This window comes from Oncorhynchus masou, chromosome 5 (genome assembly GCF_036934945.1).
Source record: "Oncorhynchus masou masou isolate Uvic2021 chromosome 5, UVic_Omas_1.1, whole genome shotgun sequence".
Taxonomy (NCBI): Eukaryota; Metazoa; Chordata; class Actinopteri; order Salmoniformes; family Salmonidae; genus Oncorhynchus; species Oncorhynchus masou.
The window spans coordinates 44,796,853-44,822,757 of NC_088216.1; the positions used below are offsets into that span (position 1 = coordinate 44,796,853).

The following is a 25,905-nucleotide window of genomic DNA, read 5'->3' on the forward strand; positions in this document are numbered from 1 at the left end:
AGGTTATGCCTATTCATGAGTTTATTTGAGCCCTTAAAGGTCCTGAACAGTCATTCTGAAAAGTACCTTTTCTCTCATGGCTAACTACCAAGAACTTTGAAAAGACAGGCTGAGTGGATGGGGAGCTTATATTCATGAGCTTGCCTTGACTGACAGCTCTGTGAAATGCCTATGTCAAGCAACTTGGATACAGTGAGCAGTGTTGCAGTAAAATCATCTCAAGCTAATTTGGTGACGCATGAAGCAACTCAAACATTGAAATTGCATCAATGATATATATTTTTTTCATATAGATCTCTCGTTTGGCATGTCTCTTGTGACACGTTTCATAGCAGCACTGACGGATGTGTTGACTTGACAACTGTGTCAGAGTTTTCAACAACCCTTCCCCCCTTTTGTTCTATGCTGTCTGAAACACCTAGCTAGCCAGTAACTAGTTAACACCAGACACAGATGAAAGGGCAAACATATAGTATCTTTTCCACAGGCCAATAGGGTCAACTTTTAATGAGAATTTCTGACACCCTACAGTCAAATTCCAAATAACATACACTACTTAGTCTACAAAATACTAATAGACTACTTAGGCTACTTCGTTAGTCTATTCTTATCATAAGTCCCGGCTACATAATAGGCATGTGCCCCCCCAAAATGTTTTATTATCATTCAGTATCATAAACATAGGCCTAGTATTACGTTGTATGCTCTTTAAGCCCTATGCCCTATTATACAGGCTGTTATACACTGAGTATACACAATCCACAATCCATGTCTCAATTGTCTCAAGGCTTAAAAATCCTTCTTTAACCTGTCTCCTCCCCTTCATCTACACTGATTGTAATGGATTTAACAAGTGACATCAGGAGCGGATCATGTCATGTGATGAAAAAGCAGGTGTTCTTAAAGTGTTGTATACTGAGTGTATTAAGATGATAATATATGACCTAAATTCAAAGCACACAGTAAATGATCTATTTCAATCATCCATGTTTTTCACCAAAAATAATTTGCCCATCTGAAACCACTTGCTTGCTTTCACCTTGTCCTCACCCAAAGAGCTGTCCAATGCGGTGGTGCTGAAACAGCGTCTACACCACCGTGACGTGCGCTGCATAAATGCGTCACCACAGTGAGCTCTCCTGCGGGGGGAGGGGGGGGGGGCATGTAACAGATACACTTGAAGACAATCGTCAATCTGGGGTATTGAAATTAAGTCGTGCCATTATCTTACACATCTCAAACACCCACACAGTATACTGCAATGCTAAAAGAAAATAGTGCCTATTCTTGCACTTGCATTTTTCCTTGCACAATAACAACAACAAATCTTAGAGATAACGCAATAATAACATAATTATTACGTTTGGGCGTGCTTCAGGTGATGGTCTACTTGGCTGACGTAGTCTATGGTTAGGCTCTGCACAGACATGTTTGGTGCACATACATTACTGTTATAGTAACCTATTATTAATTCGTATACTCCTGCAAACTTGAATAAAAAAATAGAGGGATATTTTTAGATATAACTTTTCCCTCTGACGCTCTTTCTCCCCAACTGTCTCTCTCGGGACTCGAGCATAGACCCTATCCCAGGTATAGACTCGTTGACGTCAGAGACCCTTCGTAATTTGACGTGTAAACATTCTCGTCCCCTTCCACGGTTTACTCTCCGCTTGCTTTCCTTGATGGTTCAATAAGGCAATAACGCCGTGACAGGTCCTCTCATTCCCACCCAGCACGTTGAAGGAAAAAAGACACGAACCAAGAGGAACCAGCAGAAATTTATTTATTTAATATTACTTACATATTCGTTTTGAATTGTCTTATATGCTTTCTAAGAGCATCAATCTAGTCGTTTTTTCTCTGAGATGGAAATGAGATGTCGCCCAACAACGGTAATGTGCTGTGCTTTTGTGGTTCTGTTCTCCATCGCTCGTTCTGTGGATGCTTCATTCGGGGACAGACAGTACCTCAACGAATGGGCGGTGGAGATTCCGGGAGGACCGGACGCCGCAAGGTCCATCGCCAAAGAACTGGACTACCGACTAGTCCGCCAGGTATGTTAGCGCCACAGCAACGCCCCGAGACCACGTTTATCCTCGAGTAGTATTTGAACTGTGTACTTCTCTCTTTACACTATACAATTAATATGTTAAATTTGGCTCAGGGAATATCCTTGTCTTGGTCTCAGTAGCCTATTCAGCTTTGTTTTATAAATTATTCAGTTGGTTGTATTAATACATAGCTGTTGAAAGCTCATGGAGGGCGCCACGGCAGCCTTGTTGCTGATGTTGTAGCCCGTACAGCAGCATCCTTACTGAACTTCTGCTTCAGCCAAGATTAAAACACTACAACTATAGTGATTGGTGTATTCTGTCAATCATCTTCATTATTCTGGTCAGAGTGAGCAGGGAAATTCAATTGTGTAACCTATGAAATTTCCATTATTGTCTTTTTACCATCAGTGTATTTCGGTATCACTGTTACTTTATATTAAGTAAATTGATATCATCAATCAAAAACAAATCATTTAGTCTATCAGTGTATTTGGGCAAAATATGGGGATCCAATCCATATTTTAAGACTTATTCTTTTGAACAAGTTAATTTTGTACTTTATACAATAGCCCCCTTCTGTAAATATGTCTATTGCCAATGTTGTAATTCACTGTCTACCTTGTCCAAAACATTAGGCCTGTACACCCCCTGACGAGCTCTCTATGGTCCACTCAGAGGAACCTAGCTCTCTGACTACACAGGTCAACAACCTATGTTTCCATTCGGCCAGGGGGATGGGTGCCATATCAGCATTATCAATATAATAGGCCTGAACTGTGGCTTAGAATAATTTATAGGTTAGGCCTAAATAATTTATGCAATTTTATTTTTATTTTATTTTCTCCCTTGACCAAAGCACCCTCTAGTGGCCTCATGGGTGGGTGTTTTAAATATTTTTAATAATTTTGTAATGAATAAACTTATTTTTTTTTAACACAGAAAATCTTGTGTTTCTATGTCAAACGGTTTCGTTATATTTCAGTCTACTGTGATGTATATAAAGTCTAATATTGGGATATAAACTCAAAATGCAATACATTTAAACTATATCTGACATGGTACAGGTTTCTTCTTTTTTTGTGTTAGGCATATGCTTTTGTTTCAAACTAGATTTATTTAAGAATACCAAGAAACACTCTGTGTGACCCTGATTTAAAAGATAAACAGTAATATCTGTGATTGATTCATTATTTGCACATTTGCACAATTTGTGTGATATCGTGACAAACACCTGTAGATTCCGTGGGTTCAGCTGTGTTAACCTTGCTTTCTGAGGAAATTGCTGAACAAAGCCTGCTGTAAATACAGTCAGGTTCGATATTATTTGCACCTTTTATAAAGATGAGCAAAAAAGACTGTATAAAATAAACAATACAAATACTGAGCTATAAAAAAAGTGAAAATTATATTATTGTATATTAATACAATTGCTCAGAAAAATAGATTTTATCAAGTTATATGAAAAACATCTCCAAAATATAGGGGTCAGAATCATTGGGAACGTTTACTTTCAAACCTCCGGCACCCTCCCCCTTTTTAAAAACATTTATTCAACTAGGCAAGTCAGTTACAAACAGATTCTGATTTACAATGAAAGCCTACTAGGAAACAGTGGTTAACTGCATTGTTCAGGGGTAGAACAACATATATTTTACCTTAAATAATAATTATTTTCCACCATAATCTGCAAATAAATTCATTAAAAATCCTACAATGTGATTTTCTGGATTTTTCTTTCTCATTTTGTCTGTCATAGTTGAAGTGTACCTATGATGAAAATTACAGGCCTCTCTCATCTTTTTAAGTGGGAGAACTTGCACAATTGGTGGTTTACTAAATACCTTTTTGCCCCACTGTAGCTCAATATATCGATTATTTACTCTATGCAGTCTTTTTTGTTCATCTTATCAAGGGTGCTAATAATTTGGGACCTGACTGTATAAGTACCAAGGAAACTGGCACGGCTATTGTGGTATCTGCCTTCCAGTCACATAAATCTACCGACGTTTGAGAACAATCTAAGGTAGCCAATTTATTTAACAAGCTGTTCAAGACATTCAAAGTGAGATGTCCTGACTGGTGTAATATGACGCAAGGCGCTTGTATGGCGATGCCAAAGGAAAATGTCCATCCTGGGTGGACAATAAGGTTCTATTCTTTGATTCTATTCTATAATTAAAAAGGATTGCATTAACAATTACATGTAGTCCTCTGTTAGGGGATTGACAGGAAGTGGTTAATGGTGTTACACCACTGCTGTGAAATATTCAATAACCCACCACTCTCCTCGTCTGCAGATTGGGACGCTAGAAAACCATTACTTGTTCAAACACCAGACTCATCCTAGCAGGACGAAACGAAGTGCCGATCACATCACCAAACGCCTGTCTGAGGATGATCGGGTAAACAATCCTGTATCTGTAACATTGTCTGTGGCTGCGTTTGATCTGGTACCCTATGTCCTATTTAGTGCTCTACTTTTGGCCAGAACACTTGTGCGTGTGCATTAGCAACGTAAACAAAAGGACAGTATGAACATAAGTAATTGACAGATTGTTTTGGCCTGTGTGGTCCAGCGGTTATAGCTGCAGAACCCCGGCACGCAAGTATGCCAGAGTCGGCATACGTTTGAATCCAGCCCACTGCCCCTTTGACTTTAGCCTGGGTGCCAGTCTGTTTCTGCTATCATGCCAGCACCTTATGAGATTGTCATGCCAACGACAATGCCTTGGCTTGACAACGACAATGGAGCAGGCAAAAGCACAAACAGATCTGAGACCAGGCGACTTTGAGTCCTCCTCCCCTCTATCTTCCCATTTCTCCAACTGTACTATTGATTAAATAAAGCTCAATGAATATGAAATGAATGGGACTGCCCCACCCCTTATAAAAATGTTGATTGATTCTCTCATCTCGTTGGGTGTCTAGGTATCATGGGCGGAGCAACAGTATGAGAAGCAGCGCAGTAAGCGGGCGTCGCTGGGATCATGCCGGAACTGTCCAGTGGACAAGCTGTTCGATGACCCCATGTGGAACCAGCAGTGGTACCTGGTATGTCCTGAAGAGACACACATTCCTTTATCTTTCTCATAGGCTAAGTCATACCCAGTTGGTGACATATCAGTTTGGATATTAAGATTGGTCTATTAAGGTTGTTTTTTGGTTGTCTGGTGGTCCATGTGGTGTTTTGGTTATTTTGGTTCATGGTGGCTAATAGCTGATGCCACAATGTTAGAATTCAAACCCTACATACACAGCAATCAAAAATGTGTTTTCTAACACTAAGTTGGGTGTTTATGTTATTTATGGTTATTTGGTTCTCATGGTGGCCAATAGCTGGTGCCAGAATTGAAGTCCTACATAAACTGCAGAAAATGTGTTTTCTGACCCGACCATCAGTTCAGATCCAGCTGGTGTATTCTGCTGCCTTCTGTTTGGCCTGATTCACAAACACAATCCTAGCCTGGTCCCAGATCTGTTTGTGCTGTCTTGCCAATTCCTAATGGGCATAGTCACTAGGTATTGGCAAGACAGCACAAACAGATCTGGGACCAGGCTAACACAATCCCAGAGCCTTCTGAGATTCAGCGCTGGCAGGGATGGACAGCTCCCCAAATGCTGAGTGTGTCACAGTGCGGAGACTTTGCCTTTACAACCCTTTTGGATGTACAGTCATACATATTGTTTAGTGATGAGCTTGCAGGTCTTGTATTAGGGGTTTGAATATATGTTGTGGGTTAGTTTATATCACAATTAGCACCTGTCAAAATGAAAGGAAAACTTTATATGTGTGTGTGTGTGTGTGTGTGTGTGTGTGTGTGTGTGTGTGTGTGTGTGTGTGTGTGTGTGTGTGTGTGTGTGTGTGTGTGTGTGTGTGTGTGTGTGTGTGTGTGTGTGTGTGTGTGTGTACATGCATTTCATAGCGAGAGAGGATGAGACAAATATCTTCAGCGATCACGCATGGATATGTATAGGAAACTTGAGAAATGTGAGACAATAGGTTTTTACTCTGTGATAAGCAAATGAATTAGTAATCATCCAAAATCCCAGGCAAAGGACCCATTTGTTGAATTGAACATGCTGGCCTGGTAGGCGATTGTAAGAGAAATCAACTTTCTCCCACCTTAATCCAGTGGAACGGAATAGGCCGTCACGCATTAAGGCCCAATTTAGCGGTTATTTTAGCCCATTGAAGCCAAGTGGATGATAGTGTCACAGCTGTGTATTCCCTACCGGGTACATTACAGACAGCACATTCACTTTGTCCTGTGTTCAGGATTAACCTACGGTAGTCCAATTGGACTCCTATTCCATGTCATTAGTGATTGATGGATTTCTTTCATCGGTTATGTTTCGATAGCTTCCAATAATAGCATTTTAGCAATTATTGTGAGAGTGGAGAGAGCAGTTTGTCATGGTTGATTCAAAGTACTCTGTCATTTATTAAAAGCATTGGCCGTGTCCGGATACCTTGCGTGTAACGCTCGTCTGAAGAAGAGGAGCGTGGTACGTGTTTATGATCATTTATTCAAACTGAACACTGAAACAAAATAACAAAGTGGAGCAAAACGAAACAGTTCTTTCTGGTGCAGACACAAAACAGAAAACAACTACCCACAAACCCAGGTGGGAAAAAGGCTACCTAAGTATGATTCTCAATCAGAGACAACGATAGACAGCTGTCCCTGATTGAGAACCATACCAGGCCAAAAAAATGAAACACAAAAACATAGAAAAAATAACATAGAATGCCTACCCAAATCACACCCTGACCAACCCAAAATAGAGACATAAAAAGCTCTAAGGTCAGTGCGTGACATTGCGTCCTAAATAAGCCGTTTGGGTATGCTGAAATAGAACATTTTATAGTATGTGAAATGTCAAAGATTGTGTATGTTTATGTTTAAATGCCAGGATGTCGTACTCATTTCGGCTTTTTATCTAGTGCGAATTCGCTACGTGCTACCGAGGAAGATAATTGTCTTTTCAGACCCACCTGTGTTTGACAACAGGCCTAGCTAATAATCAGCTGATAATCAGACAAGGGGATTGAATACCAAAATGAACGAATGGTGGTAAACAAAGCAATTGCGCATAAGATGACACATTCTCAGTATGGGTGAGCCTACTATGTTGATATGTGTTACTTATTGAGTATATTTTTACTAAACAGTATGTTCTAAGTAGTATGATTAACACATAGTATGTCATTTCAGTAAGCAGTAGGCAAGACATATTTCAGACACAGCCATTAAGTCATTGTTTCAAATGTCTTCATCAGTTTTCCAGTCAACACCTGTTATTTCAAAGATAGGATGTGTGTTGTCTGTCTGTTTACATGCGCAGTGTGTGTATTTTATCTGCTCTTTCCATTTTCCCTGAACTTGATGTTATGAGTCACTCATTACAGGAAATAAGAAAATAAATCGAGATGGCCCCTTTTTACTTATCTGGGCTGATGATCCTAATTGAATTGGTCATGAAGTGCTCTCATTTACTGTACTTCAGTAAACGGCCATGGCTGACAAACACCTACTCCCGCCCACTCACTTGTGACAGCACTCTGATTGGCCTGGGGTGGCCCTAGGGACTGTCATGGACATCGAATAGGCAAGAAGCAACGAGACAATGTCAATGTTTTATTTCTTACATTTCTTCTATGACGGCTTTGTCTTTAGGAGGGCATCTACTCGACTATAGATCGGTAGATATATAGAAAGAAAGAAAGATAGAAAGAAAGAAAACAGTAGTAATAACCAAGAAAATAGAGATGTGAGGGAGGGGTGGGTGGGAGGAGATAAAAGGAGGGATAGAGGAAGAGAGAGCAGCAATGAGACCGTAGTTATTGAGAGGATAGAGTGATCGTGCGAGGAAGGGAGGGGAAATGAGTGCGTAGAGAGGTAAAGGGATGCAGGGAGGGATGGAAGAAGAGGACATGGACAAAGGTATGGCTGTACTGATGGACAGCAGAAACGAAGGGAGGTTGAGTTAGGAGCAGAAGGAAGTGAGGGAGAAATACAAAATTGAGAGAGGGAGGGATGGAGAGAGTGATGTGGAGAGACGAAAGATGGAGGGAGAGATAGTGACTGCGTGCAGGGAGAGTGTCTCTTTGTGTCCCAGGAGTGGGTGACTGCCTGATAAAGCAATCAAAGGAGTGACTCATAATAGATTGAGATTCCTAGCTCCGTCATGGGCTGTGCGTGTGTGTGTCTGTGTGTCTGTGTGTCTGTGTGTGTGTGTGTGTGTGTGTGTGTGTGTGTGTGTGTGTGTGTGTGTGTGTGTGTGTGTGTGTGTGTGTGTGTGTGTGTGTGTGTGTGTGTGTGTGTGTGTGTGTGTGTGTGTGTGTATCATGCGCGCATGCATGCTGATCTCAGGTCTCAGTTTGTGCACGTAAGCGCATGTGAATGCCGATGTGTTTGTTTACCGCAAGTGTCCATTCTAAATGTATGCTTGTGCGTGCGAGCTGGGCTGTTTGGAGACAACAGGTTATGTGCCAGTCAATAGATGAGTCATCCAATAAGATACCAAGACAGAAGAGCTACAGAAGCCATCAATAGGACTGCACAGCTTGATTTCCGATATGCTGCCACATTCATATGTTTTATCATATATGTCATATATTTCACTGTTTTGTCAACCGTCCCTGTAGCAGAAACGTATGGTGTGGCATCTGTGTAGATGGTTTTAAAGATCATTCTAAACAGAGACAGTCTCCCACAACCACCCTGATCCCTTCACTTCCTCCAGTAACCAGAGGGAAACAGAGAAAGGGGGAGCTAAAGAGGAGAGAGAGAGAGAGGGTAGATGGGCGAGAGAGAGAGAATCATTGGGGAGGAAATGGAGCAGGGGAGAGAGAGAGAGAGAAACAGAAAGACAGGGTCCAAAAGAGAGCGCAAGAAGATGGAGAGACGGGATTGAGAGGGAGCAAGAGGAGAAGAGAAAATGAAGGCGAGAGAGAGAGAGAGAAAGGAGAAAAGGAGAAAGGAGAAAAAAGAGCGAGAGAGAGTGGCGTTCCGCAGTGTCTGTGCATAATGCGGAAGCAGAGCAGCTCCAAAATGTTCCTAGTCTTTTTTTTGTCCTGTCTCCTGCTCTGAATCATCCCATCTGCCCTCAGGGAGGACTGCTGCTAGCACGGCACTGCTGTACTCTTACTCCCCACTGATTAGCCAATTAACACTAGTTGGGCGCCCCACACATATACACACTCATTACATGCATTAAAGGGACCACTGATTATTAGATAGAGGATTGGTAGAGGTGACAGAGGCTGAGCGTTGCACTATGACACATAATCATGACATATTATCATTTTATTACACATTGCAAGATTCACAACCTTAGCACGGTCTTCAGTGAACCACTTATATAAATAATTTAGTTCTGGGCTGAAATATTAGTCTGAACACTCTACATAACAAGGTTTTCTATCGTAAGCAGTCAAGAGAGCCAGGACAAAGCAACATATTAATAATGAATTGCTAAAGGTCCATGTGGGACATGACTGTCTCCATTAGCGAAGATGGAGCTAGTGTAGCCCGACGGCCGTCTTAGGTTGACCTTTCTCCATTATTTTCTTAATACTTGATTTTCACAGAGGCAATTTAGGTGAAGTACCTCATTCCTTAATTGTTAGAATGCCTTTTTTTCCAGTTTCAGTATAGGTGTGCTACTTCCTGTATGTAAATTCTGTGCCAATATCATGCGTATGTCAATGAGCTTATAAGTTCTATGAACACTGTGTATATGCTTTAGGAATAGGGTTCAATAGTTCAACAATTGTCATGAAAACCGCTCTCTCTCCTTCTCTTCCAGCGTATATGACCTTAATGTATGCTTTAATGCTATATGTACTGTATACATGATTTAATTACAAATAACTAAAACTACTCCCTCCTCCTCCTCCTCCTCCTCCTCCTCCTCCTCCTCCTCCTCCTCTTCTTCCTCCTCTTCCTCCTCCTTCTCCTCCTCCTCCTCCTGTGTCGGCCATTCCAGCAAGACACTCGGACGTCGTCCTCCCTGCCCAAACTGGACCTCCACGTAATTCCCGTGTGGAGGAAAGGGATCACAGGGAAAGGAGTGGTCATCACCGTGCTGGATGACGGTCTGGAGTGGAACCACACCGACATCTACCCCAACTACGTAAGTCCACATTTCCATGGCAACAGAAATCACTAAGGGAGACCGTTCCCATAGCAACATCGGTGACACTTGCACAGCCATCCATGAAGCACTAATAAGCAGTAATAAATTGCAATATGATAGGTGGTGATGACGGTTGTAAGCGTGCATAGATTATAGAACTGGAAATCAATAATAGGTGGAATTATTATGGTCCTGGATTATTTTTTTGTGGTTTGGAGGCAAACAGTATAGGTGGCTTGGAGGCAAACAGTTTTTCTCTATGAGACACAAGGCATTGTGAGACAGCCCTAGGGTCTTACTAGAGAGGAATATTGAGAGAGAGAGAGAGAGAGAGAGAGAGAGAGATAGAGGAAGTATGACAACAAGGCTGATAGAATCGACTCTGACTATAATTAGCGCGACTGTGATTAATCAAAGGGACTTAATCAAGCGAGACGCTTATCCATCTTCACTCAAAGTCTCGAAGCAGACCTGTTTCAGTGATTCTGATGCAGTGTAGGTATAAAAGTGTAGCCTGACCTCAGAGCCATACGAAACATACTTTACACATTTTTCTGCATCGCCAAGACTTATGATATGTACTAATCGTGTAGTTACTTTAGACAGAAACAAAAGTAGGTAGGTAGGTCCGGGGAGGATGGGTGGACATACACCTCGAACCGATTAGCGATCCAAAGGTTACATCGAGCCGCACAAGGGACAACTGTGGCATTTTAGGTAACCCTTTCCCTAAACCTTTTCGTGTTTCTTCGTTAATAAATAGAAAAATGTCTTCACATCACGCTGCGCCTTGGTCTCCTCCATTCAACGAATTTGACAGTAGCAATAAACCTTTCAGACGAAGACATATTAACAAATGTTCGACATTCCCCTTTCTCAAAAATAATGGCTTTGTTTCAGCCCTAAATAATTTCCTACCTCTTCCTCTTGTCTGGTGTTCAACCATCCATGTAATTTACAGTCCCTCTCAATGACAGGTCCCCGGTGCGGTCACCTAAGTGGGTTAAGTGGGTTGACAGATTGGGTTCTGGAGCGTATGGTGATTTTCCCTTCTCTCTCTTTCTTCTCCAGGACGCAGCAGCCAGCTACGATTTCAATGACAACGACCCTGACCCCTTCCCCAGATACGACTCCACCAATGAGAACAAGTAAATTGTATTTACTTGTTTTAGGGATATGCCTGCTATCATATTTTTGTTGTTATGAGAAGCGTGTTTCAAATCCTCACTTGTATATTCATTATTTACATGCATAGGCATATTACTTATGTGGGATATGTAGCATAGTAGCCAATAATAAATTATCTTGACATCCAGTATTAATGGAAAGTACATGTTCCTCATTGTTCGGGTCCCATGCAGTCTGGTGACCCCTATAAAACCCATGTAATCCTGTTCCTAGTTACAGCATCCTCACTGTCGATTACACAACTAGATAAGAAGGGGAGCAGCCAGCTATCCTGCTAGACACACACAGGTCACACTCGCTGGAAATGGGCATATCTGGCACACACAGATGGAGCTGTTGATGTAACAACAGTTATATATATATATATATATATATATATATATATATATTAGATTTCTCGCAGATTCCCAAGGAATTTATAGATTTACAATTTTTCTACATTTAACGTAAAATACAGTATTTATTGTACTACATACAGTGAGTATAGAAAGTCATCAACCCTTTTCAAAATGTTCACCTTTTGTTGCCTTACAGCCTGAAATGAAAACACATAAAATAAGACGTTTTTCGGCTTTATTTACACACAGTAACCCACAATATCCAAAACATAAAAACTCTGAAAATGAATTACAATGAAGACAGTAAAATACCGTATTTGGACAAGTGAACACCCCCCTGAGTTAATACTTGGTGGAACCACCTTTTGCTTGAATTACAGCCATGGGTCTCTTTGAATATGTCTCTACTAACTTTGCACACCTAGACTGTGCAACATTTGCCTACTGTTCCTTGCAGATTTAGGTTGGGGCTCTGACTAAGCCACTCAAGGACATTCACCTTCTTGTCCTTCAGTCTCTGTATGGTTGCTTTGGCGGTGTTCTTTGAGTCATTGTCATGTTGAAACATGAACCATCTTCCCATTTTCAACTTCCCGGCAGAGGGCTGCAGGCTCTCCTCAAGAGTTTGTCTGAATGTTGCACTATCCATTTTCTCTTCTATCCTGACACGTGCTCCAGTCCTTGCTGAAGAGGTCTTGGAATTTGTGATTTTTGGAAAAGCTCAAACAAGACTTGATGTGGCTTTTTTTTCTTTCTTGCCAACCTCCCATAGAGGCCAGATTTGTAGTGCGCATGTGATATTGTGGTCACATCCACACATTGACCAGTCTTTGCCATAAAGGCCTGAAGCTCCTTCAAAGCCGCCATTGGCTTCTTAGTAGCCTCTCTGATCAGTCTCCTCCTTGGAGGAGGGAGGGACAGTCTGATCTATGCAGGGTCTGGGTGGTGCCATACTCCCTTCTACTTCTTAATAATGGTATTAACTGTGCTCCGAGGGATAGACAAAGCATTTTGAAATCTTTTATTATCCATCCCCTGACTTGTGCCTTTCCACAACTTTATCTCGTACATCTTTCCGCCCATAGTGGATTCTTTGCTTTGAATTGCACTACTAAGCAGTAGAGTCCTCTGTGAACAACTGTTTTTAATCTGACCTAATAAAAATCAGTACAATTGATCACAGATGGATGCCAATTAGCTTGATTTGTGATCTGGAAGGTGGTCGGTTATGCCTCAGAAAGAAAGTTTGCAATTGTACGGAGGGGTATTCACTTATCCAAATAGGTTATTTTACAGTTTTTTAAATGTTTTATTCACTTGGATTTTAAAAAAGTCACATTTTATACGTTTTCATTTCAGGCTGTAAGGCAACAAAAGGTGGGGATGGTGTTCTCGGGGTGATGAGAGGTGTTGGGTTTGCAACAGACATAGCATTTTCCTTGATAGCCAAAAAGCCCAATTGTAGTTTAATCTGACCAGAGTACCTTATTCCATATGTTTGGGGAGTCTCCCACATGCCTTTTGGGAAACACTAAACGTGTTTGCTTATTTTTTTCTTTAAGCAATGTCTTTTTTCTGGCCACTCTTCCCGTAAAGCCCAGCTCTGTGGAGTGTATGGCTTAAAGTGGTCGTATGGACAGATACTCCAATTTTCACTTTGCAGCTCCTTCAGGGTTATCTTTGGTCTCTTTGTTGCCTCTCTGATTAATGCCCTCCTTGCCTAGTCTGTGAGTTTTGGTGGGCGGCCCTCTCTTGGCAGGTTTGTTGTGGTGCCATAGTCTTTCCATTTTTTTATAATGGATTTAATGGTGCTCCGTGGGATGTTCAAAGTTTCTGATATTTTTTATAACCTAACCCTGATCTTCTCCACAATTTTGTCCCTGACCTGTTTGGAGAGCTCCTTGGTCTTCATGGTGTTGCTTGCTTGGTGGTGCCACTTGCTTAGCACACAGGTGGACTTTATTTAATTAATTATGTGACTTCTGAAGGTAATTGGTTGCACCAGATCTTATTTAGGGGCTTCATAGCAAAGGGGGTGAATACATATGCATTCACCAGTTATTTTTTTCACTTCACTTCACCAATTTGGACTATTTTGTGTATGTCCATTTTATAAAATCCAAATAAGAATCAATTTAAATTACAGGTTGTAATGCAACAAAATAGGAAAATTGCCAAGGGGGATGGATACTTTTGCAAGGCACTGTATAGCCAACCATAGCAACTCAAAGCAGTCCATTTGACCTCTGACAAAATGCAACATCGTCGGAATCTCTCTTTCTCTCTCTCTCCTCTCTCTCTCTCTCTCTCTCTTTCTTTCTTTCTTTCTGGGCCTTTGTCTCACAGACAATACCTGTAAATGATGACTCACTCTAAGCCAGCTGTGAGGGTTACACAAACACACACTCAGCCCCACTTCCCACCCCTGTTAGTGCACTCTTTTGTTGTCAATGTACTCTGATCACACACTGTATAATTTAGACTCCAGCAGTAGGCTGTTTATTGTCTCCTATAGGCATGCCCGAATGACATGAAACCAAAGGGCCTTCCATTTTTGGTTGACAAGATTCTCCCTCAATATCAATATTTTCTACGGCAAGCACATAATTAAATTAAGAATCTTACATAACCACATGAAACTAATTGAGGGACACTGGCACTCTTTCAAGAGGTTTTATAATGAATTTTGAGATTTTTACGTTTACTGTTAACAATACTGAGATATACTATAAACCAGTTTGTAAAGGTTCTATATCAGACTTGTTTATTTTGAATTCACTGCTACATGTATATGAAATTAGAACTCAGAATATTAGAAATTAGAATTTTGTCAGTTAGTGGGCCAGTTTGTAAAGAAAAAAGCAGTTATGTATAGTTGTAAGTGTGTGTTCTGTTTCTGTATGTACTCAGGCATGGAACCAGGTGTGCCGGTGAGATCGCCATGCAGGCAGATAACAATAAATGTGGAGTTGGGGTGGCGTACAACTCCAAGGTTGGAGGTATGTAGCTAGCAACGTGCATGCCCCACCCACCTGATGATCTTTCTTTTTCTATTTCTGTGTTTGAGGGCTGCAAAATCCCCTTTTCACTTAAATATGCCTAGATTAATTGCTCGAATTTGACTCTGGAGACTCCTTCCCACTCTTGCTTGTGCCACTCGTTTTTTTATGTTAATGTAACTACCGGTGTAATGACGTGTCAAACACTCCAATGATGGCTGAAATGGGCTCAATGGAAAAACATTGGCTTTCCGTTGCACCTATAAGAATGTTAATGCTTCGTCAGGATTTAACACGCCGTCTCAACACTTACATCACAACAAAGAGAAGAAAGATAACTTTATTTTGGTGTGTGTAGATTTTTTGTACAATTGATAAAAATGCATGATTTAATGTAGTTGAAATGATTATAAATGAGATGTGCTGAAATGAAAGCAACTTTCGAAAAAGAACACTTTGAGTATAGTGATATTATGTCTAATCTCACAAAAAATGTATAGTACAGTATGTACAGATAGGTGTTATCTAGAGCCAAGCGTTTTGATTTTAAATCGTGTGTGGCTATCCTTCTCTTATGCAAGAGAACATGACAACGACAGTAGTGAATTAATCATTAATGAGGAAGTCTAGACAGCACAGGTGAGCACAGGTAGGCCTAGACAGAGCCCGTTTTTGGTGGTTGCAGGCAACTTGCAGCCCTTTATATTAATTTATTAATGTATGCAAATACACCCAGTGTATATATGCAAATGAGGCAGATATCATTTTCTTTATTTTATCCCAAAGTATTACAAAGATACCTGATATACTAAGAAAGAAAATATATATGACTGCATAATAATATTTTTGTTGGACATTTTACAATAAATTGAATACCTGAACTCCCACCAAAATGCATAAATGTATTTATTACAGAACAATCTTTTATGTACTATAATTCAATCAATAACTGAGCGATTTGTGTGTGTGTGTGTGTGTGTGTGTGTGTGTGTGTGTGTGTGTGTGTGTGTGTGTGTGTGTGTGTGTGTGTGTGTGTGTGTGTGTGTGCCGGATTATTAAACGTGTCCCGGAGGTCGAGGGGCACCCAAATAGCATATGTGTAGAATTGCATGAAATATGCTTTAAAACTGCTACATTTTATCTCTGCCCCATGGCAAAAAGTGTAGAGTTGCAGGAAATTTGTTTTAAAACTGCAACATCTTCTCTTAACCTCATGAAAAATGTGCAGAAAAGCATTGTGAAACTACACATTTTTCTTTCTGTATATATAAAAAATGGGGGGGTGGTGGGGCCCCTCAGAGGTAGGTGCTCCAGGGCTCCAAATGCTGTAGTCCGGCCCTGTGCGTGCTGGTTTGTGGGACCCAGACAACAGCTGGAAGATGTCCTGGTGGTGGCCTACTTTTTTGAGCGGATGATTACGCAATACCACTTAACCAAATGACTGAGCAACAATTGGGCATCTGTTCCTCAGGGGGCTAAAACATAGCCACAGAGGAGGCAGCTCATATATAATATTAAAATGAGAACATATATTTGGGGGCACAAGACCACTCTACTTTCGAAGTATGACTTAAAATACTTAAACTCCAGTTAAAAACAACTAGTTGCTGACGATTTTCATCATGTTGACCCTGCAGGAATCCGCATGTTGGACGGTATCGTGACGGACGCCATCGAGGCCAGTTCTATTGGCTTCAACCCAGACCATGTGGACATCTACAGTGCCAGCTGGGGACCCAACGACGATGGCAAGACAGTGGAGGGCCCCGGTCGCCTGGCGTCAAAAGCCTTTGAGTACGGCATCCAGAAGGTAACACACCACAGTCCTCTCTTTTTTACCCCCTCAAAAAACATATTCATTGTAAAATTGACTCAAATTATTATTTACCCACAAAGCAGTCAAAACAAACTGAAATCCAAACAAATGGCCTATCTAAATACATTGAAATTGGATAAAAAGGGAAGATAGAAAAGGGACCTAGGCTAAAGGCTACTAAAAACAAACTTATCACTAACTCCTCACCTGTCTCCTTCCCATCAGGGCCGAGGCGGGAAGGGCTCCATCTTTGTGTGGGCATCGGGGAACGGGGGCCGTCAGGGGGACAACTGCGACTGTGACGGCTACACGGACAGCATCTACACCATCTCCATCAGCAGTGCCTCCCAGCAGGGCCTGTCTCCCTGGTACGCTGAGAAGTGCTCCTCCACCTTGGCCACCGCTTACAGCAGCGGAGACTACACCGACCAGAGAATAGTGAGTTAAAGTGAACTCCACACCACACCACTGGATAGTGGAGATTGGTATTGTGCTACATTTTGTTATGCTACATTGTGTTTTTAACTTTACTTTTCTTTAATGTACCTGTGGTTTCTTTGTTTACTTCTGTGTCCCTGCAGACCAGTGCTGATTTGCATAACGAATGCACCGAGACTCACACGGGAACCTCCGCCTCCGCCCCACTGGCTGCTGGGATATTTGCCCTGGCGCTGGAACAGAAGTGAGGCAACAATCTTGACTTAAACAATGTCAATGGAATATGTGTTTAGGACTCCCTGTCATAATGAAATATGTGTGCAGGACTTCCTATCTGATTTCTTATTTGTCCATCCCCACTAACCCCTCCCCCAGCCCTGAGCTAACATGGAGGGATCTGCAGCACTTGGTGGTGTGGACTTCTGAGTTCGACCCGCTGGCCAACAATCCCGGCTGGAAGAGGAACGGGGCAGGCCTGATGGTCAACAGTCGTTTTGGATTTGGTCTGCTCAACGCTAAGGCCCTGGTGGACCTGGCCGACCCGGCCACCTGGAAACACGTCCCCGAGAAGAAGCAGTGCATCGTCAGGGACGACTCCTTCCAGCCCAGGTACAAATACACTGCACTAGTCTAGTAGATCAGAAACATGTAATCCTCCTGACATAACATACATGTTGTATTGTTCACTTCAGACTAATTCTGGTGGGCAAGCAAACTTATAGTGTACCAGTAATTCCTTTATGGACAGAGTCCCGTGTCCTAAGATGTCCCTGTGTTTTGGCTCTTCTATTGACACAGATCAAGAGCTCTTTGATAAGACACTATCTCTACTTTTGACTAGTTTCCCATATGGAACAATATATCAACAGTAAAATGAAAGCTAGAGGTTTGTGTTTGCTCAAGTGTGTTTTTGTGTATTTCATGTTTATGTGTATGTGCGTACGTGCACATGGTCCGTATTGGTAGAAAAGCTGGGATTCCGGCTTAGATTTCTGTTAGGGAGGGCTCAAAAAATCTTTGGAGCAATCTTTCATTTGTTAAATCACTTTAGGTTTTTAGGCTTTAGGATAAGCTAAGGCTAGCTGGTAATATTGCTATGTCAACATTTATCTCCAGACTAAATCTGTTCCCGGAGGAAGGGATTTTTTTATCTGAGCAGATGTTTTGTTTACCTTCCTTTTGGATTAACTGCCTCAGGACATGTAGTGCACTAACTACAATAGGTTAGCCACCAAGGCTAGGCTACATCATCTGAATTACCTTCATCTTAAAGGATAGGTTTGGTATTTTAGAGCTTACGGTTATACGGTTCCTTACCCTGGCATTAGTTTACATCACTTAAAGGTCCAATGCAGCCCTTTTTATCTCAATATCAAATCCTTTCTGGGTAACAATTAAGTACCTTACTATGATTGTTTTCAATTAAAAAGTTCAAAAATTGTTATGTACTTGAGTGAAGACCCAAAAGCGGTTTTAACAGAAACAGAGTTCTTTTAATGAAAAAACAGGAATGGCATAGATCCTCTTCCGACGTTGTCAATGGCAGAATAGAATACCCGCAGAGAGGGTGACAAATGAAACATAAAGTCCCTCTGATGAATAGCTGGGTAGCGGCGACAGGCTGCAGGTCGCTCTGGGTCGGTGCGGGTCTCAGAGGAACGGTGGTAGCTGATCACACGTAGCATATGATGAACTGGACACGGTGCAAACAAAAGATAGTTAGTAGAGTGCAGGATGCACCTGCCAGGCAGACTCCGACAGGATAGGACTAGGAGAAAGCAAACGAGACGATAGCTTGCTTCTGGCATGGGAAACACAAACGAGAATCTGACACCGAAAGTAGCAGGAACAGAGAGAGAAATAGAGACCTAATCAGAGGGAAAAAAGGGAACAGGTGGGGAAAGGGTGAATGAGCTAGTTAGGGGAGATGAGGAACAGCTGGAGAAGGAGAGAAAGAGAAGGTAACCTAATAAGACCAGCAGAGAGAGACAGAGTGAAGAGAAAGGACAGGAACAGACATAATAAGACATGACAGTACCCCCCCCCACTCACCGAGCGCCTCCTGGCGCACTCGAGGAGGAAACCTGGCGGCAGCGGAGGAAATCATCGATCAGCGAACGGTCCAGCACGTCCCGAGAGGGAACCCAACTCCTCTCCTCAGGACCGTACCCCTCCCAATCCACTAGGTACTGATGACCACGGCCCCGAGGACGCATGTCCAAAATCTTACGAACCCTGTAGATAGGTGCGCCCTCGACAAGGATGGGGGGAGGGACGAGCGGGGGCGCGAAGAACGGGCTTAACACAGGAGACATGGAAGACCGGGTGAACGCGACGAAGATATCGCGGGAGAAGAAGTCGCACTGCGACAGGATTAATGACTTGAGAAATACGGAACGGACCAATGAACCGCGGGGTCAACTTGCGAGAAGCTGTCTTAAGGGGAAGGTTCTGAGTGGAGAGCCATACTCTCTGACCGCAACAATATCTAGGACTCTTGGTTCTACGCTTATTAGCGGCCCTCACAGTCTGCGCCCTATAACGGCAAAGTGCCGACCTGACCCCCTTCCAGGTGCGCTCGCAACGCTGGACAAAAGCCTGAGCGGAGGGAACGCAGGACTCGGCGAGCTGAGAAGAGAACAGCGGAGGTTGGTACCCGAGGCTACTCTGAAAAGGAGATAGACCGGTAGCAGACGAAGGAAGCGAGTTGTGGGCGTACTCTGCCCAGGGAGCTGTTCTGACCAAGACGCAGGGTTACGAAAAGAAAGACTGCGTAAGATGCGACCAACAGTCTGATTGGCCCGTTCGGCTTGACCGTTAGACTGGGGATGGAAGCCGGACGAGAGACTGACGGAAGCCCCAATCAAACGGCAAAACTCCCTCCAAAATTGAGACGTGAACTGCGGGCCTCTGTCCGAAACGACGTCTGACGGAAGGCCATGAATTCGGAAAACATTCTCGATAATGATCTGAGCCGTCTCCTTAGCAGAAGGAGCTTAGCGAGAGGAATGAAATGAGCCGCCTTAGAGAATCTATCGACAACCGTAAGAATAACTGTCTTCCCCGCTGATGAAGGCAGTCCGGTGATAAAATCTAAAGCGATGTGAGACCACGGTCGAGAGGGAATGGGAAGCGGTCTGAGACGGCCGGCAGGAGGAGAGTTCCCAGATTTAGTCTGCGCGCAGACCGAACAAGCAGCGACAAATCGACGCGCGTCACGTTCCCGAGTGGGCCACCAGAAACGCTGGCGAATGGAAGCGAGCGTACCCCGAACGCCGGGGTGGCCGGCTAACTTGGCAGAGTGAGCCCACTGAAGAACGGCCAGACGAGTAGGAACGGGAACAAACAGAAGGTTCCTAGGACAAGCTCGCGGCGACGGAGTGTGAGTGAGTGCTTGCTTTACCTGCCTCTCAATTCCCCAGACAGTCAACCCGACAACACGCCCCTCAGGGAGAATCCCCTCGGGGTCGGTGGAGACCTCAGAAGAACTGAAGAGACGAGATAAAGCATCAGGCTTGGTGTTCTTTGAGCCCGGACGATAAGAAATAACGAACTCGAAACGAGCGAAAAACAGAGCCCAACGAGCCTGACGCGCATTAAGTCGTTTGGCTGAACGGATATACTCAAGATTCCTATGGTCAGTCCAAACGACAAAAGGAACGGTCGCCCCCTCCAACCACTGTCGCCATTCGCCTAGGGCTAAGCGGATGGCGAGCAGTTCGCGATTACCAACATCATAATTACGTTCTGACGGCGATAAGCAATGAGAAAAAAACGCGCAAGGATGGACCTTGCCGTCAGAGAGGGAGCGCTGAGAAAGAATGGCTCCCACGCCCACCTCTGACGCGTCAACCTCAACAACAAACTGTCTAGAGATGTCAGGTGTAACAAGAATAGGTGCGGATGTAAAACGATTCTTGAGAAGATCAAAAGCTCCCTGGGCGGAAACGGACCACTTAAAGCACGTCTTAACAGAAGTAAGGGCTGTGAGGGGAGCTGCCACCTGACCGAAATTACGGATGAAACGACGATAGAAATTCGCGAAGCCAAGCTGCGAAGCTGCAGCTCGACGCGTGACTTAGGAACGGGCCAATCAATGACAGCCTGGACCTTAGCGGGATCCATCTTAATGCCCTCAGCGGAAATAACGGAACCGAGAAAAGGGACAGAGGAGGCATGAAAAGTGCACTTCTCAGCCTTCACATAAAGACAGTTCTCCAAAAGGCGCTGGAGGACGCGTCGCACGTGCTGAACATGAATCGAGAGAGACGGTGAAAAAATCAGGATATCGTCCATGTAAACGAAAACAAAAATGTTCAGCATGTCTCTCAGGACGTCGTTAACTAGTGCCTGAAAGACAGCTGGAGCGTTAACGAGGCCGAAAGGAAGAACCCGGTATTCAAAGTGCCCTAACGGAGTGTTAAACGCCGTCTTCCACTCGTCCCCCTCCCTGATGCGCACGAGATGGTAGGCGTTACGAAGGTCCAATTTGGTGAAAAACCTGGCTCCCTGCAGGATCTCGAAGGCTGAAGACATAAGAGGAAGCGGATAACGATTCTTAACTGTTATGTCATTCAGCCCTCGATAATCCACGCATGGGCGCAGGGACCCGTCCTTCTTCTGAACAAAAAAAAACCCCGCTCCGGCGGGAGAGGAGGAGGAGACTATGGTACCGGCGTCGAGCGAAACAGACAAATAATCCTCGAGAGCCTTACGTTCGGGAGCCGACAGAGAGTATAATCTACCCCGGGGGAGTAGTTCCCGGAAGGAGATCAATACTACAGTCATACGACCGGTGTGGAGGGAGAGAAGTGGCCTTGGAACGACTGAACACCGTGCGCAGATCGTGATACTCCTCCGGCACCCCTGTCAAATCACCAGGCTCCTCCTGTGAAGAAGAGACAGAGGAAACAGGAGGGATAGCAGACATTAAACAGGTCACATGACAAGAAACATTCCAGGATAGGATAGTATTACTAGACCAATTAATAGAAGGGTTATGGCGAACTAGCCAGGGATGACCCAAAACAACAGGTGTAAAAGGTGAACGAAAAATTAAAAAAGAAATGGTTTCGCTATGATTACCAGAGACAGTGAGGGTTAAAGGCAGCGTTTCACGCTGAATCTTGGGGAGAGAACTACCATCTAAAGCGAACAAGGCCGTGGGATCCCTTAACTGTCTGAGAGGAATGTCATGTTCCCGAGCCCAGGTCTCGTCCATAAAACAGCCCTCCGCCCCAGAGTCTATCAAGGCACTGCAGGAAGCAGATGAACCGGTCCAGCGGAGATGGACCGGAAAGGTAGTGCAGGATCTTGAAGGAGAGACCTGAGTAGTTGCGCTCACCAGTAGCCCTCCTCTTACTGATGAGCTCTGGCTTTTACTGGGCATGAGGTGACAAAATGACCAGCGGAGCCGCAGTAGAGACAGAGGCGGTTGGTGATTCTCCGTTCCTTCTCTTTGGCCGAGATGCGGATACCCCCCAGCTGCATAGGCTCAGCATCCGAGCCGGCGGAGGAGGGTGGCAGTGATGTGGCAGGTGGCAGTGATGCGGAGAGGGGGGCAACGGAGAACGCGCGCTCCCTTCCACGAGCTCGGCGACGAAGATCAAACCGTCGCTCTATGCGAATAGCGAGAGCTATTAAGGAGTCCAGGCTGGAAGGAACCTCCCGGGAGAGAATCTCATTCTTAACCTCGGCGAGGAGACCCTCCAGAAAACGAGCGAGCAAAGCCGGCTCGTTCCAGTCACTAGAGGCAGCGAGAGTGCGAAACTCAATAGAATAATCCGTTATGGATCGATTCCCCTGACATAGGGAAGACAGGGCCCTGGAAGCCTCCTCCCCAAAAACAGAACGGTCAAAAACCCGTATCATCTCCTCCTTAAAGTCCTGATACTGGTTAATACACTCAGCCCTCGCCTCCCAGATTGCCGTGCCCCACTCACGCGCCCGTCTGGTAAGGAGAGAAATGACGTAGGCGATGCGGGCTGTGCTCCTGGAGTAAGTGTTGGGCTGGAGAGAGAACACCACATCACACTGAGTGAGGAATGAGCGGCACTCAGTGGGCTCCCCAGAGTAACACGGCGGGTTATTGATCCTGGGCTCCGTAGACTCGGAAACCCTGGAAGTGGGCGGTGGATCGAGGTGGAGTTGGTGAACCTGTCTTGTGAGGTCGGAGACTTGGACGGCCAGGGTCTGAACGGCATGTCGAGTAGCAGACAATTCCTCCTCGTGTCTGCCTAGCATCGCTCCCTGGATCTCGACGGCGGAGTGAAAAGGGTCCGGAGCCGCTGGGTCCATTCTTGGTCAGATTCTTCTGTTATGTACTTGAGTGAAGACCCAAAAGCGGTTTTAACAGAAACAGAGTTCTTTAATGAAAAAACAGGAATGGCATAAATCCTCTTGTCAATGGCAGAATAGAATACCCGCAGAGAGGGTGACAAATGAAACATAAAGTCCCTCTGATGAATAGCTGGAACAAAAGAACGTTAGCGGGAGTGCAGGATGCACCTGCCAGGCAGACTCCGACAGGATAGGACAAGGATGGAAGCAAACGAGACGATAGCTTGCTTCTGGCATGGGAAAAACACAAACAAGAATCTGACACCGAAAGTAGCAGGAACAGAGAGAGAAATAGAGACCTAATCAGAGGGGGAAAAGGGAACAGGTGGGGAAAGGGTGAATGAGCTAGTTAGGGGAGATGAGGAACAGCTGGAGAAGGAGAGAAAGAGAAGGTAACCTAATAAGACCAGCAGAGAGAGACAGAGTGAAGAGAAAGGACAGGAACAGACATAATAAGACATGACAGTTTCCCCAAATCACTTTAGCGTTTTTAGCGCACTAGGAGGAGGAAACCTGGCGGCAGCGGAGGAAATCATCGATCAGTCAACGGTCCAGCACGTCCCGGAGGAACCCAACTTTTATCCTCAGGACCGTTTTCCCAATCCACTAGGTACTGATGACCACTGCCCCAGGACATGTAGTGCAGGAACAGAGAGAGAAATAGAGACCTAATCAGAGGGAAAAAATCTGAACAGGTGATGAAAGGATGAATGAGCTAGTTAGGGGAGATGAGGAACAGCTGGAGAAGGAGAGAAAGAGAAGGTAACCTAATAAGACCAGCAGAGAGAGACAGAGTGAAGAGAAAGGACAGGAACAGACATAATAAGACATGACAAAAATAAACAGAAATAGCTTCTTTGCAAAGATACATTTATCAAGCAAGAATTTTTCTAGGACAGTGGGGAGGGGGAAACTGCAAACTAGCTGTTATTGTCAAGGAGGTTTGGAACTCTCTTTCTTATTGGTCTATTAACTAATTTACCGCCTGGTGATGTCACTAGGCCGGCCAAAACTCCACCCCACCAAAGGGCAATATCATAACTTTCACAATTTCACAGTATTATTCCATCCTCAGTGTGGAAATATATATAAAGCATAGAAAATCATGTTTTTTAATGCACTGGGCCTTTAAATGAATAATCTGCAACTATCTTTTGGTATTTGTTTCATTGGCCCACTGGTGATACAGTCCCGAAATGTTTTGCATGTCAGCAATCAAGCTATCAATATACAGGACTTTCAAAAAATGAAATGTAACTTGCGATATCATCACGATGATGCGCTTTGCATCATCATGATGATTTAACATGTTAAAATATGTTTTTTGAAAGTACTATATATTCTACAAAAATGACATGAAACAGTTTCCCAATCTGGCCCATTGATTTGTGGTTAGTGAATAAAAAGTTAGTAATGGCTGTTTAAAGAATTCCCTGGCCCGTAGACTACTGTCAGTATGAGGGACCATATAACTGCCAATTCTAAAATACCAAATGCATCATTTAAGTTTGCTATCATCTCTAGCTAACAACTCAATTATTGATGATGTCCCTATGCCAGGCAGCTTGGGTTAAGCGACTCAGTGGCATTGACACCCAGTTTCCCCTTTACCTAGGCCATCATAATCATGCCATCTCAGCATCTCAGGAGGATTTAAGACTCCACTTGTGTCATTGCTCACTGGTCTGCAGCCCCTTTCCTCCAGTCCTGTATGCCAGCTTGTTGTGTTTGACTGTATTCGTTAATATATGAATAATGACCATTATATGATAAGCCAAAGGTTTGGTATGTTGTGCTGTGTTGCAACCACAGTACTGATTTCTCTGTGCTGTGTCTTTCTGCCAGGGCATTGAAAGCAGCAGGGGAGATCACCATTGAGATCCCCACCAAGGCCTGTGCCGGCCAGAACAACGCTGTCCTCTCACTGGAGCATGTGCAAGTGGAGGCCAGCATCGAGTACACCAGGCGAGGAGACCTACATATCAAACTCACTTCCCCATCAGGTTCGTGAGACACACGCACATGCACGCATGCACACACAAAATCTATATGTATACAGTACCAGTCAAAAGTTTGGACACACCTGTCATTCAAGGGGTTTTCTTTATTTTTTAACTTTTTTCTACATTGTAGTAAAATAATGAAGATATCAAAACTATGAAATAACACATTTGCAACCATGTAGTAACCAAAAAAGTGTTATTCAAATCAAAATATATTTTATATTTGAGTTTCTTCACAGTAGCCACCCTTTGCCTTGATGACAGCTTTGCACACTCTTGGCATTCTCTCAAACAGCTTCACCTGGAATTATTTTTCTAACAGTCTTGTTAGAAAAGCATTCCAGGTGAAGGAGTTCCCACATATGCTGAGCACTTGTTGGCAGATTACAGCGTATCGCTGCAGAATTCTGTGGTAGCCATGCTGGTTATGTGTGCCTTGAATTCTAAATAAATCACAGACAGTGTCACCAGCAAAGCACACCCACACCTCCTCCTCCATGCTTCACGGTGGGAACCACACATGCGGAGATCACCTAATCTGCCTCTCACAAAGACACAGGAATTGGAACCAAAATATCTCCAATT

The 25,905-nt window shown here is 43.8% G+C and overlaps 1 protein-coding gene across 1 annotated transcript in view; it reads left to right on the plus strand.

The window, feature by feature from the left end:
- The first annotated feature begins 1,666 nt into the window (after positions 1 to 1,666).
- The window catches only part of LOC135539643 (neuroendocrine convertase 1-like), a 36,790-nt gene continuing 12,551 nt past the window's right edge, over positions 1,667 to 25,905 (plus strand). The window contains exons 1-11 of the mRNA XM_064965657.1: positions 1,667 to 2,057; positions 4,355 to 4,459; positions 4,986 to 5,108; positions 10,050 to 10,196; positions 11,271 to 11,347; positions 14,636 to 14,724; positions 16,362 to 16,534; positions 16,766 to 16,978; positions 17,122 to 17,222; positions 17,354 to 17,587; positions 25,163 to 25,320. Of these exons, the coding sequence (XP_064821729.1) occupies positions 1,869 to 2,057; positions 4,355 to 4,459; positions 4,986 to 5,108; positions 10,050 to 10,196; positions 11,271 to 11,347; positions 14,636 to 14,724; positions 16,362 to 16,534; positions 16,766 to 16,978; positions 17,122 to 17,222; positions 17,354 to 17,587; positions 25,163 to 25,320 (1,609 nt within the window). The 5' untranslated portion in view covers positions 1,667 to 1,868. The remainder of the gene's footprint in view (positions 2,058 to 4,354; positions 4,460 to 4,985; positions 5,109 to 10,049; positions 10,197 to 11,270; positions 11,348 to 14,635; positions 14,725 to 16,361; positions 16,535 to 16,765; positions 16,979 to 17,121; positions 17,223 to 17,353; positions 17,588 to 25,162; positions 25,321 to 25,905) is intronic.